The 16,634-nt window shown below is 40.3% G+C and overlaps 2 protein-coding genes across 8 annotated transcripts in view; one reads left to right on the forward strand and one right to left on the reverse strand.

Annotated features, from left to right (window-relative positions):
* tle2b (TLE family member 2, transcriptional corepressor b) overlaps window positions 1-9,536 on the forward strand; it is a 57,515-nt gene extending 47,979 nt beyond the window's left edge. For all 3 annotated transcript variants that reach the window (XM_060880799.1, XM_060880809.1, XM_060880818.1), the window contains 6 exons: window positions 3,724-3,973; window positions 4,449-4,696; window positions 4,814-4,961; window positions 5,061-5,211; window positions 5,344-5,420; window positions 6,773-9,536. In XM_060880799.1, coding sequence (XP_060736782.1) covers window positions 3,724-3,973; window positions 4,449-4,696; window positions 4,814-4,961; window positions 5,061-5,211; window positions 5,344-5,420; window positions 6,773-6,880 — 982 coding nt within the window. In that variant the 3' untranslated portion in view covers window positions 6,881-9,536. The remainder of the gene's footprint in view (window positions 1-3,723; window positions 3,974-4,448; window positions 4,697-4,813; window positions 4,962-5,060; window positions 5,212-5,343; window positions 5,421-6,772) is intronic.
* Window positions 9,537-11,117: 1,581 nt separating this feature from the next.
* Window positions 11,118-16,634, reverse strand: part of tle2a (TLE family member 2, transcriptional corepressor a) — a 33,140-nt gene continuing 27,623 nt past the window's right edge. Inside the window, exons 12-19 of one of the 5 annotated variants that reach the window (XM_060880847.1) lie at window positions 16,053-16,261; window positions 14,921-15,000; window positions 14,571-14,820; window positions 13,850-14,097; window positions 13,585-13,732; window positions 13,335-13,485; window positions 13,162-13,238; window positions 11,118-12,295 (exon numbers count right to left, since the gene is read on the reverse strand). In XM_060880847.1, coding sequence (XP_060736830.1) covers window positions 12,188-12,295; window positions 13,162-13,238; window positions 13,335-13,485; window positions 13,585-13,732; window positions 13,850-14,097; window positions 14,571-14,820; window positions 14,921-15,000; window positions 16,053-16,261 — 1,271 coding nt within the window. In that variant the 3' untranslated portion in view covers window positions 11,118-12,187. The remainder of the gene's footprint in view (window positions 12,296-13,161; window positions 13,239-13,334; window positions 13,486-13,584; window positions 13,733-13,849; window positions 14,098-14,570; window positions 14,821-14,920; window positions 15,001-16,052; window positions 16,262-16,634) is intronic. The other 4 variants (XM_060880839.1, XM_060880831.1, XM_060880866.1 and 1 more) reach the window with 4 other exon arrangements.

The following is a 16,634-nucleotide window of genomic DNA, read 5'->3' on the forward strand; positions in this document are numbered from 1 at the left end:
ACATCTGTGTGACTTACTTATGATGATTGACTGATGCATTGAATCAGTTTCTTTTGGTGTTGAGAACACAAAATGTACAAATCTGTCACCCTCAAGAAGACTACAGATTACAGTATACAGCATTCATATGACACGGTACTTACATCATGCTACCAAGCCTGCTATATCTGAAACATGTACCAGAGACATTATTTAAAATGCTGTAGTGCATTTATTCTGTGGAATGAATACAGTGCATTTATTTATTCTGCAGTGAAAAAAAAGTACAAAAAATGCCAATGCCAATTCTGTGATATTGAATAAATAAAATAAAGCGCATTCCAGACTGCTATATGCAAGGCCGTGCATCTTTTTAATGTGTCACTGAGCCTCATTATCAACTCAGATTTGCAGATTTTCTGTTCGGGTTCATTCAGATCCTGTGTGGTGCCTTGATTGTGCTGAAGCTGCCTGATCTGCACAGCTACATAGTATATCAGAATTAGAGGAATTTGCTAAATAGCATCATGGGGTACAAAATGAGATCCAGTGGATTTAATTACAGACGTAAGCACACAAGTCCACCTCTGGTTATTAATTATACCTCACACCGATGTGTCCCTGTAGAGTCTTTAGGTTATGAAGCTTCAGGCCACTAATTATATCTTCAAGACAGCTTGTCTTAAGTTTATTGTATGGATTAGTCAGATATCTAATTACTATTATATTATAGCGATGTTTACAGACACCTTGTATATATTACAATCTGATCAGTGGAATGTTATTTTTCTTAACACCAGGCTTTAAATAAATTGTAGCCTATTTGTCCTGCTCTATTTTTTTAATATATTTTTTTGTCTTATTTTTTATAACTGCCCTGTTGGAAATCATCTTAAACCAGGTATATCAATCAATCTGCTGATCTTTTCTGCAGCCCTTGCAAAATAATGTCCAGCGTGAGCCACAGATAAATCATGTAGAAAAACCAATATATGTCATCATGTATTCTCAGATAGAAGGTGAACACCCAAAACATCTGAGGAGTGACATTTCAGAGCTACGCAGTTTCACAACACAACATATAAAGTAATGTTATCCACATGCTTCATTCTCTCCCATAAATATGTGTAGACATGACAGATGGTCCATGTTGAAAGCTTTCTGAGTATTTGCTTAACAATAATATATTTATATTCAGCTTTTGCTAATTCGTTGTTCTTTATACAAAGACTTTCACAGCACAAAGGGTGTAAGAGTGAAAGAATGTCTGTTAATGGGACGTGTAAAAGTCTTACTTTGTCTTTTTGACGGTTGGCCATACAGTATACAACGTATCATATGTAGACCGAAAATGATGTATCTTTAAGAGTTAAATTAAGGTGGACCATGACCCAATTATAGATTTATTAGAACGTCTTTAATAGTGCTAACCAAAAAATACAGGCCCATAGGTGTCCCATGTCAGTCAGCAATCACTGGCAACCAGCTCTTTGTTCATAAATCACAATACTATGTTCATTCATTCATTCATTTTCTACCGCTTATCCGAACTACCTCGGGTCACGGGTCTCAGGCGTCATCGGGCATCAAGGCAGGATACACCCTGGACGGAGTGCCAACCCATCGCAGGGCACACACACACTCTCATTCACTCACACAATCACACACTACGGACAATTTTCCAGAGATGCCAATCAACCTATCATGCATGTCTTTGGACCGGGGGAGGAAACCGGAGTACCCGGGGGAAACCCCCGAGGCACGGGGAGAACATGCAAACTCCACAAACACACAAGGCGGAGGTGGGGATCGAACCCCCAACCCTGGAGGTGTGAGGCAAACGTGCTAACCACTAAGCCACCGTGCCCCCCACAATACTATGTTATTGTGACTAATATATTATTTACTCAGATTTGATCTCCCGTCAAATTTTTCAGGAATCAACAATCGACAAGCTAGACTTTAATTCAATTTTATTTCTATAGCATGTTTAACAATGTACAATGTCTCAACGCAGCTTTACGGAAATACAAAAATCCAGAATAAAAATGAGCAAGTTAATGAGCTAGCCTCAGGCAATGGTGGCAAGGAAAAACTAACTGAAACGATATGAGGAAGAAACCGTATGAGGAACCGGACTCAAAAGGCAACCAATCTTCATCTGGGTGACACTGGAAACTGATTATAAATAATGTCCTTTCTCTATCATAGACTTCACAATCTTACAGCGGTCTCATGACTTTTGTCAGGGGGATTAAGGCTATACATATTGGAATACAATGCACAAATTCTTCTAGCAACATTTGTCATTTCAGTCTCAAATACTGCATCTCTCATTTGGACTGTTATTCCATTACCTTCATCTAATTAGTGACCCCTCATAACTGGATGCCAACCTACAGGGTAACCAGTGGACCTCCAACGGATAACTCCTCAGTCTCTGTGATCCAGCGTGAACAATAAAGTCAGTGATTGCATAGTGAATAGTGATCTCATGACTGTGTGCCTAAAACCAGACTCTTTTCACTGGTAGCTTGTCTGGACAGACTGAATTGCCCAGCTTTGTTCACATTACAGATCCTCACATATCTTTCAAGAAATATCTTAGGACTCACAAGGAGAAACAACCTCAGACCTCACCATCCCTGTGCATGTCTATGTATATTCCTTCCTAGGTATGTTCTGGGAAACCTGTGTTCATACTGGTTGCCACTGTTGTTAGTTGTGTTTATTATGATGATGATTGTATCAGTTATACTTTTGTTTTATGACCGGTTTTAAGCAGTAGATTGGCTATAGTTAATAAACCTATTAATTTAACTACACTCTCTAGTTGTGATTTGGCAGCATCAGTACTTAAATGAAGTAATTAAAGAATATCTTTGGGGAACAGCTAAAAAGAAAAAATATTCATGACTGGATGGAGTAGTATTACGTATTACGTATTACCAATAAATATGATGATTTTCCAATAACAGCAACCCAAAGGGTTTTATTCCCCTCATACAACAGTAATATGCCACATATTTTTAAAGAACATTACATTATAGTTTCATATTAAGCAGTTTTCTTTAAACAGTTTATTATTTAATTTAGATAGATTATAATGAGACACAGATTAATACGAAATCAGTCAATCCAGTAATATATTTCTTGTTGGCTTGTTTGAAGCACAATACACAGCAACAGGCCTGCTCAGTCTCTAACACTGACCTGAGATGCACCGAAAAGCTGGGCTGGTAATTAGTGTTCATGAATGAATGAGCGGCTTTGTTTATCTCTAATAGAATGCAGTGTTTTGGTGGCTGTTAAATAATACACATCTTCTCTTTAAAGCAGATTGTTATATTGCAGGTAGACTTTTTAATAAATGGTATTATTTTCTTGTGATTCTTGTGTTGTACATCTCAAGAGCTTATTCTGAACAAACTGGAGACAGAACCATAGTTGTGTCCAAGAGTTAGTCATTAAAGTTCCTTTTCATTATTGTTTGTAATTTTGTAATTAACATTGTTTATGTAGCTTTGACGTAGTCGTTTGTAGTGGAAATAGGTCGATTTCTATGAAAGGTGACTTTAATGTAGCTGAGCTACAAACAACTTTTAGAACTTTTAGAACTTAGTTGCATATCCCTTACTTGGCTTGAAATATTATGTTCTGTCCTAAAAGACAAAATGTTTTCTCATAGAACACATTACTATGCAATCAAACCACACTTTCTACTGTTTCCCCTCTTTCCTCCAGTGCGTACTCGTTCCACGTGAGTGCAGATGGACAGATGCAGCCTGTGCCTTTCCCTCCTGATGCTCTCCTGGGCCCCGGCATCCCGCGCCACGCTCGCCAGATCCATACACTCAGCCATGGAGAGGTGGTGTGTGCCGTCACCATCAGCACCTCCACACGCCACGTCTACACTGGGGGCAAAGGCTGTGTCAAAGTGTGGGACATCAGTCAGCCAGGCAGCAAGAGCCCCATGGCCCAACTGGACTGTCTGGTCAGATTCCAAATGTTTTTTTTTTAATGAACGTAAACACAAACACTTTGTGTAAATGTCTGATTCTTCTGCCATTCTCAAATTCAGGAGTTAAGATATTGTCAGATATTGGATTGTGGTTGATGTTAAGTTTAGTTGCAGTTTAATAATAAATCAAGTCTTTTCTTATTAATTTACCAAAAATTCTGAGATTAAAAATTCAAGATGTTTGATGGTTTTGTGTTTTGCTGTCATTGTGCTTTTACAGAGAATTAATGGCTACGTCTTAGCTAGCTAACTTGTCAGCCTCATTCACTTGCTAGCTTATTTTATAGTTACCTAGCAACAGAGTTCTCACAACCAGCTAACCCATGAGCCTAGTGTGTGTCTACTTTCTTACGTTGAAACACAAATTCTCACATTCACTATAAAAATAATGAGAAGACTCTGTGGAATGATTATTATTATAACGTCTTCTCTCTGTTCCTCCGATCAGAACAGGGACAACTACATCCGCTCATGCAAGCTCCTCCCAGATGGGAGAACTTTGATAGTTGGAGGTGAAGCCAGCACTCTGTCTATATGGGATTTGGCCACGCCCACTCCACGCATCAAGGCGGAGTTGACCTCCTCGGCTCCAGCATGCTACGCTCTGGCCATCAGTCCAGACAACAAGGTCTGTTTCTCCTGCTGCAGTGACGGCAACATCGTGGTGTGGGACCTTCACAACCAGACACTTGTCAGGTAGCTGTGAACAGCGGGGAGGGATTAAACTCTGTGCCGTACATAATGACGTGCTGTGTGATGATTTCTGCGTGTGGTTGTTGATGGATGTGATGTTTGGGACGTGTTCCTCCACAGGCAGTTCCAGGGCCACACTGATGGGGCCAGCTGCATCGACATCTCCAACGACGGGACCAAACTGTGGACTGGGGGCCTCGACAACACGGTGCGCTGCTGGGACCTGAGAGAGGGCCGACAGCTCCAGCAGCACGACTTCACCTCCCAGGTACTGCAGCCCCAGGGCATCATGGGATACAGAGTTTTACTACTTTGTGTGTTTTATCAATCTCACAATTACTTCTATTTTGTGTGTGTTTGTGTGTAGATCTTCTCCCTGGGCTACTGTCCTACAGGAGAGTGGCTGGCAGTGGGGATGGAGAGCAGTAATGTGGAAGTGCTGCATGTCTCCAAACCAGACAAGTACCAGCTGCACCTTCACGAGAGCTGTGTGCTGTCACTCAAGTTCGCCTACTGCGGTATGAGTGAACACCCACATAACCAGCCAAATGGTGCTGTTTCGCTGCTCATAGAATTTCTAATTATCTGTTTGTGTGTGTGTGTGTGTGTGTGTGTGTGTGTGTGTGTTTGTCTGTCTGTCTGTGTCTCAGGTAAATGGTTTGTGAGCACAGGAAAAGACAATCTGTTAAACGCATGGAGAACGCCGTATGGAGCCAGCATCTTCCAGGTAAGTGAGGAAAAAAGAGAGCTGAGTGTCAGAAATCATCTTTAGGCTGTAAAAGATTTTTAAAGAAACTACAAAACTCTGTTTTGTCTTTTGCTAAAATGGGGACATATTTTTGTGTGTATGAGTACATAGTTTTCCTGGGATGACTTAATTTCATTTATTTTCTTTTGAGCTGGAGATATTTGTGTCATTATCACCAAGTACCCAGTGTTGGTTTTCTGAAATGACAGGATAATTCTCTCCAGTCGCTTTGTTTTCCTGAGACAATCACATATTAATTTAAAATCTCAAAAAAGCACATTACTTTCCCAAGATTACAAATTAGACATGCAGAAGCCTGTTGCAATTTATGCCACATTTAGCATGTCCAAAGCCTATTGAGAGAAGGACGCCCTGAACACTACAGGCTCAGATGCATACTTACATTACAGAGGGGCAGCATGCTGTGGGAACTGTAACGAAGAAAATGGCAACACGTGAAAAATAACGTAGTGAAAATCTGTCGAAATGCAGCCAAAATCTGATATGACTGCTGTTTTATAATTAGCCGTTTCTCCATTTATTTATGAGACCACAGTCTATCCACTTGTTTTCCTGTTTTTCATTCTTTCAGGTTTTTGTTTACATGCTAAAACGTAAATGCTACAGGACAAAAAAGTTCTTTTTGCACCCCACATCTATTCCCAGTGAAGTGAATGGACTAACTTTGTTTAGCTTTTGGGATTACAAGTGAATTATGCCATTATCTCAGGAATTTGCTTGAAACACCTCCTATTATGTCAGGAACACAATTAACTCGTAATAATGCTGTAAATAATGAAATCTTATAAGAAAATAACTTATCATGGGAAAGCAAATTAAATCAGTTAAACTATGTATCTAACATGTCTTTCATTCCTCTACCGGGTTTGTGCTTATTGTTTGTTTGTTGGTCAAAGTGAGGGTTTGTGCACTACTTATTTGTTGTGTGAAACAGAAATGGCTCTTTAAAAGGTAAAACGCAGTGCTGATGACTTTATTGACAGCTGGGACTGAACTAACAGTTTGTTTACACAATTAATATTTGTTATGGGGATGTGGTAGTTTAGTGGCTAACGTGTTAGACTAGTCATCAGAAGGTTGTGAGTTTGAGTCTCAGGTCCACCAAGCGGCCAATGCTGGGCCCCAGAGCAAGGCCTCAACAGCTCAGATGTATAAAATGAGATAAAAATGTTGCTCTGGCTAAGTGTGTCTGCCAAATACCATAAATGAAAAATCAGCATTCAGTGAACTATCTAGCATGCTGATTATTTACATAGTGGTCTGACATTTTTTTTAACACCCCCCCCCCCCCCCCTCTCTCTCTCTCTCAGTCCAAGGAGTCCTCATCTGTCCTGAGCTGTGACGTTTCCCCAGACGATAAGTATATAGTCACTGGCTCTGGAGATAAGAAAGCCACCGTGTACGAGGTGGTTTACTGAGCACATGAGGGAGTTGAAAGAGATGGATAAATGGACAGATGGATGGATGGATGGATGGATGGATGGATGGATGGATAAGTGAAAGAAAGAATGAGTTGAAAGAAAAGCACGTAACAGCTTCTGGCAGCTGTGGTGGGCAACCATGGGTGCTCTTTCCAAACAGTATTCCCCTTCTTTGTCTCTCAAGTACCATTAAGCCCCATCCCCATTCCATCCCCCTATAGGTAAAAAGGAAAGAGAGAAGAAAGGAGAGAAACGCAGAAAGAATAAACAGAGGGAGTATAATTAGCACAGTGTCTAGATGAAACGCCCAGCGGCGAGGAGAAAGCTCACAGGAGACGAGGTAAGCACTTAGGGAGCTGCAGCTCATACAAACACAGATAGCAGACAATCAATACATCACTGTAATAAAAAACACACTGTAATGAGCCCAAATGCAACAGAGCTCGTTTTACAGTGCCTCAGAGAGCAGAACAACCAGGCTGCAGTGTAACGCTGGCTCTGGCTTTAGAAACCTGCTTCAGTATGTCTGCACAACTCCAGTTAAACATGCATATGGAAATTCCCAACTGAATTCTGCATCACACGTTTCCGTCTCTTGTGAGAGACTCCCCAGAGACACTAATGAGGAGCAGCTGGACCTCTCAGTGGGTTCCATGTTGAAAACATTAAACAACAGCATTTTCCATTTTTAATTCCGGAGAACGGTTATATATGCAGAACATTAAGCATGCATGAGATTGATTATGTGTTCTGGAAATCTCCTGAACCAGAACTACAGCTCTGTGTTTATGTTCCTGCTACAGTGCAGGATCCTGTGGCCATTTTCAGTTAAGTAACAGAAGAGACGCAAGCTGTGGAGCTGACATTTTAAAAGCTGCCAAACATATAAGGTAAAAAAAAGCTGGAACAAAACTGCAGAATCAGCTGTGCAATGGAAACGGCCTACTGTGACAGTCATGCTGCATGATTGATTACAGGACAGACATATGCTTTGCCCTTAACTATTAAAAAAGTCTTTCTAAGGATAGGTTGGTCACATATCATTCAGAGGATGATAAATTGAATTGTATCTTATTTTATCATTGCAGATGAAATCATACCGTAACACGTGGAAGCTTGAGGTTTACACCTCTAATTACTACCTCTTGATCTGCAGAAACGTTCTCACACTGAAGTGAGAATTTAGCCTCATATTCTCTCTGGCTTCTCATAGTGTACCTAGAAAAAGTTCTTGTGCTCCTAAATGTTCACATTACAAAGTCTTATTCTTCATTTCCTTTTTTTGCCACCTTTACAGCTCCAGGGCCCTGGTTTCGATCCTGAGTCCAAGTTACTGTCTATACTTAATTACACATGTACTGCCCACAGCTGTATGTATGAATGTGTGTGTGCAGAGCATATTGGAACATGCTGATGGGTTGAGAATATTCTACCCAGTAAGCCCAGTGTTCCCAGGATAGGCTCTGGATCCACAGATGAGACCAGTGTTTCTGGCTTGATGGTTTACATTCATGTTTGTATGTTTGTGATCTGTCACCAGTGTGAACATGCATCTGTCATGAAATGAGAACTTCAATAATCAATAAAGCATATACACATCAACAATGGCAAAAAATAAATAAAAAAAACAACCCATCATTTCAGTAGCTCTGAAACGGACGAGCTGGCAGCAGTGTTAATGAGATAGATGATTTGTGCTAAAGGTCAGCCTTCAGCTGATCAGCTGTGAGAAGGCAAAAAAGGACAGAAGCTGGATTTGTATCTTTCACTGGCACTAAACGAGACAGCAGTGATATATGCATGCAGAGTGCTATAATATAAAAAGACATGATCTGACTGTCATTACTGCTGCAGACCTTGTATCAGATCTAGAATGTGAAAGTCACTGATATCAGGAATACAAAATAGCCAGAAATGTCACACAACATTTCTAAGGCTATACTATCATAATAATAATCATCGCAGAAAATTTTAGATTCATTTCATCCTTAAGAGGCCCTGAGATACACCCCTGCTGTATCTCTTTATCTTAAAGAGCAGTGGTTGCCCACCCAACCCGTGATGTCTGAAAGCAATCCTCACTCTACTGGGGATAAGATTTTGTGCTTTTAATTTGCTAAACATGTTTCTTAGCTTTGTTTTTCCACATTTATCTGATCTGTGAATCAGAAAACCTGTCTTGGAATCTGAAATAATCTTTTGCTTGCTACTTTTCCAAACTTAAAAAGAACTGTAAGATTTTTTTTTGTAATGAACAAAAGTAATAGTGCTACAGCAGTGTTTTGTTTTCCGTTTATTGTTATGCATATAGTGTATTTGCTCCTTTCTATAAATGGGAGACGACGGCTGCCCAAAGGTGTTGGGATTTTAGTCTTGCGCAATCCAGACCACCTCCACCACCTTCTCATCACATCTTACCTGTAATGGGAATTCCATCACATCTGATCATGCTATGGGAATATCTGTATATCTATAATGCTGCCTAAGGCTTTGTTTCTATACTGAAAACAGTGGACAGTGTCAAGCAATCTCACGCTGAAGCCAAGGACCTTTTTTCCACAAAGGCACGGTTGTGATATCCCTCTGTAGCACTTCATATGAGTTGTACCAGACATGCATATAAAGCCAATTAAACCTGTGGTCATCTTTTGAACTTCTTGTGTTCTTGTTTCTGTTTAATGAACCTGTTACTACATTCTGACATCTTGACTTGATCTTTTTTTTTTTTTTAAATCTTGGTATACTGTATATATTTTGCTATGGTATGTAACTATATAAAACAATCAATTTGGGAGACAATTGAAACACTTGGACTTGTAAAACTGGGTCCTTACACAACATTCTTGCAGACTAAGGTAGGATTATAATGTGATTTATATTATCACATATTTCTGTTTTCTTAAAGTGTAAAATTCTTAGAATTTTTTTTTCTAGTTCTTTTCCGTTTTGATCAAAACATATTTTACCACCTCTATTTGGTGAAGACATTATGTTTTCTGGTTAATTAACACAATATCTCACATGGTGTAATGTCTGTAGGATTTATATAGAATTATCAGTGTAACCAGCAGATGAACTGATTAGATTTTGCTATCAACCTAAACAGGGTTAAAGTCACAACAATCCCAAATGTCTGAAACACTTTTCCTATTACAGCTTCCTTCCAAGTTGAACTTATATTTTACTATGTGTTTTATTTTAACTGTAACGGTAGAATTTCAAGTGTACAAATTAGTAACCAGCAGGTCTTGACTTCTTGGTGGTGGACAGGGTGAGTTTTTCAGCCCAAGAATCAACTGACAGGTTTGTACAGACTGCTGTACACACTGTACGGCTGTCTAACACTGCAGCTGTTTAAAATCTTCAGCAGCACTTTCCTAATAAACAGTGTGTTATTGAATATGCAGTGGTTTTGATTAAACCTGCTCAATGTCATATAGTGGTCGAATTCTGAAAAACCTGCTTTTGACCAAAATTGGGGTTTTTCTATGCCTAATTTTAGAAACCATAAATATATCCTTTTATTTCTTTCAAATCTTGACACGGCTTCTTGCAAAGATCAGGGTAGGTAAGGAGCAAATTGAACACACTCAGTGGTCCAAACAGTCAGTCTGACTAAAAATATCCAAACCCTCGCTGGTGTGATTTCATCACACAGTGAATGTCATGCTTTGTTGAATAATTATGTGCCATGGCGAAACAGACAAGTCTAATCAATTCAGTTTGTAATCAGATACCAGCTGTCAGGGCATCTGAATGCTCCTCATCATCAGAACAGAGAAACGTGCTTACATGCTGTACAGACTACAATGAACAATACGTTTAAAATGTTTCAATTGCCTAATAAAAAGATTGGAAACAAAGGACACCAGTTTACATATATTACAGGGTGACGGCAAGACCCGAGACAGTAAGGAGGCTGGTGCTTATCACTGTGACAGTTTCCATCTTAATTGAACAATTCCTTGATTACAAATGTTTAACAAAACATATACTTGATAATCAACATTATAAAATACTGCAAAAACAAATGAACAATTCAGAGGAATTCTTTATTGCGTATTAAACTGAATGCAAATAAAATCAGTAAACACCGGCTTTTACACAGTAAGTGTGATTGTGTAGCACTTCTGGGCTCCAGACGTTAACTTTTTGTGGTTGAGATCCATGCAAAGGTGAAGGGGAAAAAAAAAAATAAAAAAATTCAGGAAATAGAAAATGTTCCTAATTGTGCATCTGAAGGGTTCTGCTAGCTATAAAAATCACCTAAATCAATGAAATCATGTCTTGTACATAAAGTCCACAAATTAAACCACGGCTGCATTAAAAGCATGTCGCAGAGAAAACCTGTTTGGGGGAAAATAGTTCTGATTTTCAGTCTAGAATACATTTGTTTGTAGTTATTTTATAAGACATGCTACTCCATGTGGGTGGAGCTTCATGAACATGGCGGGAAATCAACAGTTACGGATCTTAAATTAGGGGAGGAAAAAAATCTTAATCTTACCGAATGCACCTTTAATTTAAGAACGCACTGACATACAAATTTATTCAGCAAACCTTCCCAGGTCTTTTTAAACAAATTTCAGACAAAAACTCCTTTTTTCTTTTTTTTTTGCTTTTAAGGAGCTTTATTTACAGTTCATACACACCAATTCAATGCTGGTCATTGTGAGCAGACATACAGCATACACAAGAAACGTGCTAAATGTGACCATCTCCCTGAAGTTGTAGAAAAAACCATGAGTCTTGTTAGCCCAAACCTGTCCCCATGTCATTATACAGTCGTACTGCTACTTACTGAGATCATTTTTAGATGCTCAAGGCCATCAAAACAGACTGGATGAAAAAGAAATGACAGATATAGTCATAGTCTCTTCTCTCAAAACACCCTGTACCTTCTCAGTGCACTGCTGCTCCTCGACTGTCCGTTTCCACATGGAATTATTTTTTCCACAGGCTAAAAAAAAAATATTCTCTTTGCTATTTCATTCACTACAGAGAATTCATCTTGTTAAAAAAGAACAAAAGAAAAACAATAAAGCAAAAGAGAAGTCTTTGGAGGATTCCCGCATCTCTGAAGCTAGCTTTCTCACAGCATTAAAAAAACAACAAGGTCAGTCCTGTTCTGAAGTTCCTGTTCAGTCCTCCCTCAATGTCTGTCCCTAATGGACATCAAACCAAAAAAAGCGTAGACGCTTTCTCCAACTCCATGTCCACCGCTCTGTTCCAAAGTCAAAGTCGGATCTTGGTTTCCGCTCTTCACGCCACTTCTGTTGTTCCGGGATCCACTCTACAGTCGCTTTAGTAAATGACTTCGTACACAGTGGCCTTCTTGTCTCCTGAACCGGTCACAATGAACTGGTCATCAGGTGAGATGTCGCAGCTGAGAACTGATGAGGACTCCTTCGACTGGAGACAGAATAGGATTTGGAGTTAGGGCAAACTTTACACAACAAGCAAACAACAAACGCTGGCTGAAGACTGAACAATATACACAGCCCACGTCACACTCCTGAAATATTTCAGGACGCTGAACAGCTAATACTACTTCAGCATGTTTGGGATTTTTGGCTTCCTTGTTTTATTAATCAACTAACATTTTTACGCTTGGTGAAAATTATTGGCTAAAATTACAGTGTAACAGCAAAAATGTCAAAGAAAGAAAGACTGCCATTCTTGGTTGCACTCCTTTGAAACACGTTTATGTACTTTAGATATCTAATTGAGTTAATATTCGGCGCTTTAAAAATTCTAACTCAATTAAAGAGACTAAGGATGAATTTTAAATGGTTTACTTTACATAAGTGATGTGAAAGAATGAAAGAATGCAGTGTTGCAGGTTCAAAACTACTCAAGTGTGCTGTGGTCTCAGAAAACCCAGTGCATGTAGCTGTGGCTAAAATCCAAAAAAGACAGAAAATTTCTGCCTTTAACATACTTTGACACCACAACTTTATGCTATACAAAGCTGTAGACGTAGATTTCAATCCCTAATGAGAAAACCAGCCTCATGGGAGCCTAACTGTTCATGATAATGCAGTTATAGTTAAGTTTAAATAAATCAATAAACAAAGGGGGTGGTGTCCCTGACTACAGCTGCAAAAGAGTGAGCAGCCTAATGCTCAGTGATCCACAGTCATCAGTTTCACCAACACAGAACGGTAAAGAGTCACTGATGATTCAGATCAGTGCTGAATATTTTAAATTGTGTAATGCTTGTTTGGATGACATCACTGCAAATAACTGTTCGGAATGAAACAGAAACGTGGCAGTACCTGGAATATGCTGGAGCCGTACGGAGTTCGCCAGGCGTTCAGAAGATTATCTTTACCTGTGCTTACAAACCATTTGCCTGCAGACAGAGACGTTCAGAAACATACACATGGTTAAAGAACTTTTTATAAATTATGTATTATAGGAAACAAAGAGCAATAAAAAGCCTTCATACCGCAGTAGGCGAACTTGAGTGACAGTACACAGCTCTCGTGAAGGTGCAGCTGGTACTTGTCTGGTTTGGAGACATGCAGCACTTCCACATTACTGCTCTCCATCCCCACTGCCAGCCACTCTCCTGTAGGACAGTAGCCCAGGGAGAAGATCTACACACAAACACACACAAAATAGAAGTAATTGTGAGATTGATAAAACACGCAAAGTAGTAAAACTCTGTATCCCATGATGCCCTGGGGCTGCAGTACCTGGGAGGTGAAGTCGTGCTGCTGGAGCTGTCGGCCCTCTCTCAGGTCCCAGCAGCGCACCGTGTTGTCGAGGCCCCCAGTCCACAGTTTGGTCCCGTCGTTGGAGATGTCGATGCAGCTGGCCCCATCAGTGTGGCCCTGGAACTGCCTGTGGAGGAACACGTCCCAAACATCACATCCATCAACAACCACACGCAGAAATCATCACACAGCACGTCATTAAGTACGGCACAGAGTTTAATCCCTCCCCGCTGTTCACAGCTACCTGACAAGTGTCTGGTTGTGAAGGTCCCACACCACGATGTTGCCGTCACTGCAGCAGGAGAAACAGACCTTGTTGTCTGGACTGATGGCCAGAGCGTAGCACGCTGGAGCCGAGGAGGTCAACTCCGCCTTGATGCGTGGAGTGGGCGTGGCCAAATCCCATATAGACAGAGTGCTGGCTTCACCTCCAACTATCAAAGTTCTCCCATCTGGGAGGAGCTTGCATGAGCGGATGTAATTGTCCCTGTTCTGATCGGAGGAACAGAGAGAAGACGTTATAATAGTAATCATTCCACAGAGTCTTCTCATTATTTTTATAGTGAATGTGAGAATTTATGTTTCAACGTAAGAAAGTAGACACACACTAGGCTCATGGGTTAGCTGGTTGTGAGAACTCTGTTGCTAGGTAACTATAAAATAAGCTAGCAAGTGAATGAGGCTGACAAGTTAGCTAGCTAAGACGTAGCCATTAATTCTCTGTAAAAGCACAATGACGGCAAAACACAAAACCATCAAACATCTTGAATTTTTAATCTCAGAATTTTTGGTAAATTAATAAGAAAAGACTTGATTTATTATTAAACTGCAACTAAACTTAACATCAACCACAATCCAATATCTGACAATATCTTAACTCCTGAATTTGTGAATGCCAGAAGAATCAGACATTCACACAAAGTGTTTTTTTTAATGAACGTAAACACAAACGTTTGGAATCTGACCAGACAGTCCAGTTGGGCCATGGGGCTCTTGCTGCCTGGCTGACTGATGTCCCACACTTTGACACAGCCTTTGCCCCCAGTGTAGACGTGGCGTGTGGAGGTGCTGATGGTGACGGCACACACCACCTCTCCATGGCTGAGTGTATGGATCTGGCGAGCGTGGCGCGGGATGCCTGGGCCCAGGAGAGCATCAGGAGGGAAAGGCACAGGCTGCATCTGTCCATCTGCACTCACGTGGAACGAGTACGCACTGGAAAAAACAGAATAAATCAGTAAAATTCAATTTGGATCAACCATTCAGAAAAAGAGGGGGGATTATTTTAAGAATAATACAAAGATGGAAAACTTACGGCTTTCCTGAGGCTGCAGCCTGGAGGCTAGCAGGCAGGCCAGGGACCCTCATGTGTGGGTGAGGAGACTCATAACCCACCTACAGGACACGAGGGCATTGGTTTGGTAAGTACTACTTTGTGCTACTTTGCTTGATTTGTTCATTCATTCATTCATTCATTCATTCATTCATCTTCTACCGCTTATCCGAACTACCTCGGGTCACGGGGAGCCTGTGCCTATCTCAGGCGTCATCGGGCATCAAGGCAGGATGCTTGATTTGTGACTACTTAAAACATTTTGATGCTTCCCTGAGGAACATCTCTTCATTAACAGCAAAATGTTCAAATTTCACTCTTTGAATATGAGTTTCAAACATGTAATAATTAAATTTTAAGCCATTTTTTTAGGAAATGTGATTTGATCTTGCCATAAAAGGGCTCATGCTAATTTCATCATTCTGAGCCTTGGCATATTTTGTCTCTGCCTAGAACTTTGCCTATTTTCCTTAGAGGCAACTTACAAGGGTTACAGAAGTAGAAGGCTGGTAAATACGTGCACTGCAATTACAATTCACCTCACAGGCAGCAGAGAGACATTTAGAGTGAACCTGCATGAGGGTAAACCTGCATGCACTCCCAAGTTAAATCACTGTTAAATCACCAATGGTGCAACAGAAATGACAAATTTACAGGATGGCAAATAAATATCAAATATATTTTTCAGCAAGGATCTAAATTCATGTGCTCAATAAAACTGGAAAATTCTCTGGTCTAAATGTACTAAAGGCAGAAACACTTGGAATGTAAACCAGTTAAGCTCCTAATCAGTTCTAAAATATGCTGTGGGCTAGAAGAAGCCAATTAAAGTGGTGCAGTAATAGACTTGTTCTGGTTATATCTACGTTACCCAATAAACCTTGCAACTAAAAACGACTGCTTTCTGATTTTTGAGCATTTCAAATAATCATAAATGTAAAATAAAATCTAGTATTCAAAAACTGTGTACACACTGGATTGCTTTCTCCTCTATCTGTTGTGTTTGATTTTATAACCAGTCATGTAATGTCCTCATTAATGCACTAAAAGTGCATAAATCATTTGAAAACAGATTCAGTATTATTTTTAAACTGGTGCTAAAATGCCATCTCACCACAGGGGAGCGTACGTATCCAGCAGCGGCGGCGGCAGCAGCAGCAGCTACAGCGGCAGAGCCGTTCATCTGTGGCGAGACGAGGTGGAGTCCAGCGCCATATGCTGCAGCCGCTCCAGCAAGCTCGCCGTTCACCCCCGGAGGCGGCAAACCGAAAGCACCAGGAGGATACACACCCTGCACCGCCAGAGGGTTCCTCACACCCAGCGCTGAGAAACAAGAGACAGAGCAGTCTGACTTTATACTGCCAATCATTTAGCTTTTTATGTATAGTGAGCATGCTTTTAAGTGGCACGAGCTGCTGCTGTTTCCGGATGAACAAGATATTCAGAGTAGGTCAAACTAAGTGCTTCAAACTAGAAAGGATACTTAATATTTCAAGAACAGACAAGGTACAAAAATGAGACTGAGGCTCTGCATCAATTAAAATGAAAACTTTTAGCAAAAAGAGAAAAAAAATAGTTATGAACAAAAATGTATGTGTTACATATGACTGTACTAAAATAGCCAAACTAGATGATGCAGTGGGACTAGCCATCAAACTGCAACCCACAAGCTATAATCACTGCAAAAAAACACAGA

The sequence above is a fragment of the Tachysurus vachellii genome, chromosome 1 (genome assembly GCF_030014155.1).
Source record: "Tachysurus vachellii isolate PV-2020 chromosome 1, HZAU_Pvac_v1, whole genome shotgun sequence".
NCBI lineage: Eukaryota > Metazoa > Chordata > Actinopteri > Siluriformes > Bagridae > Tachysurus > Tachysurus vachellii.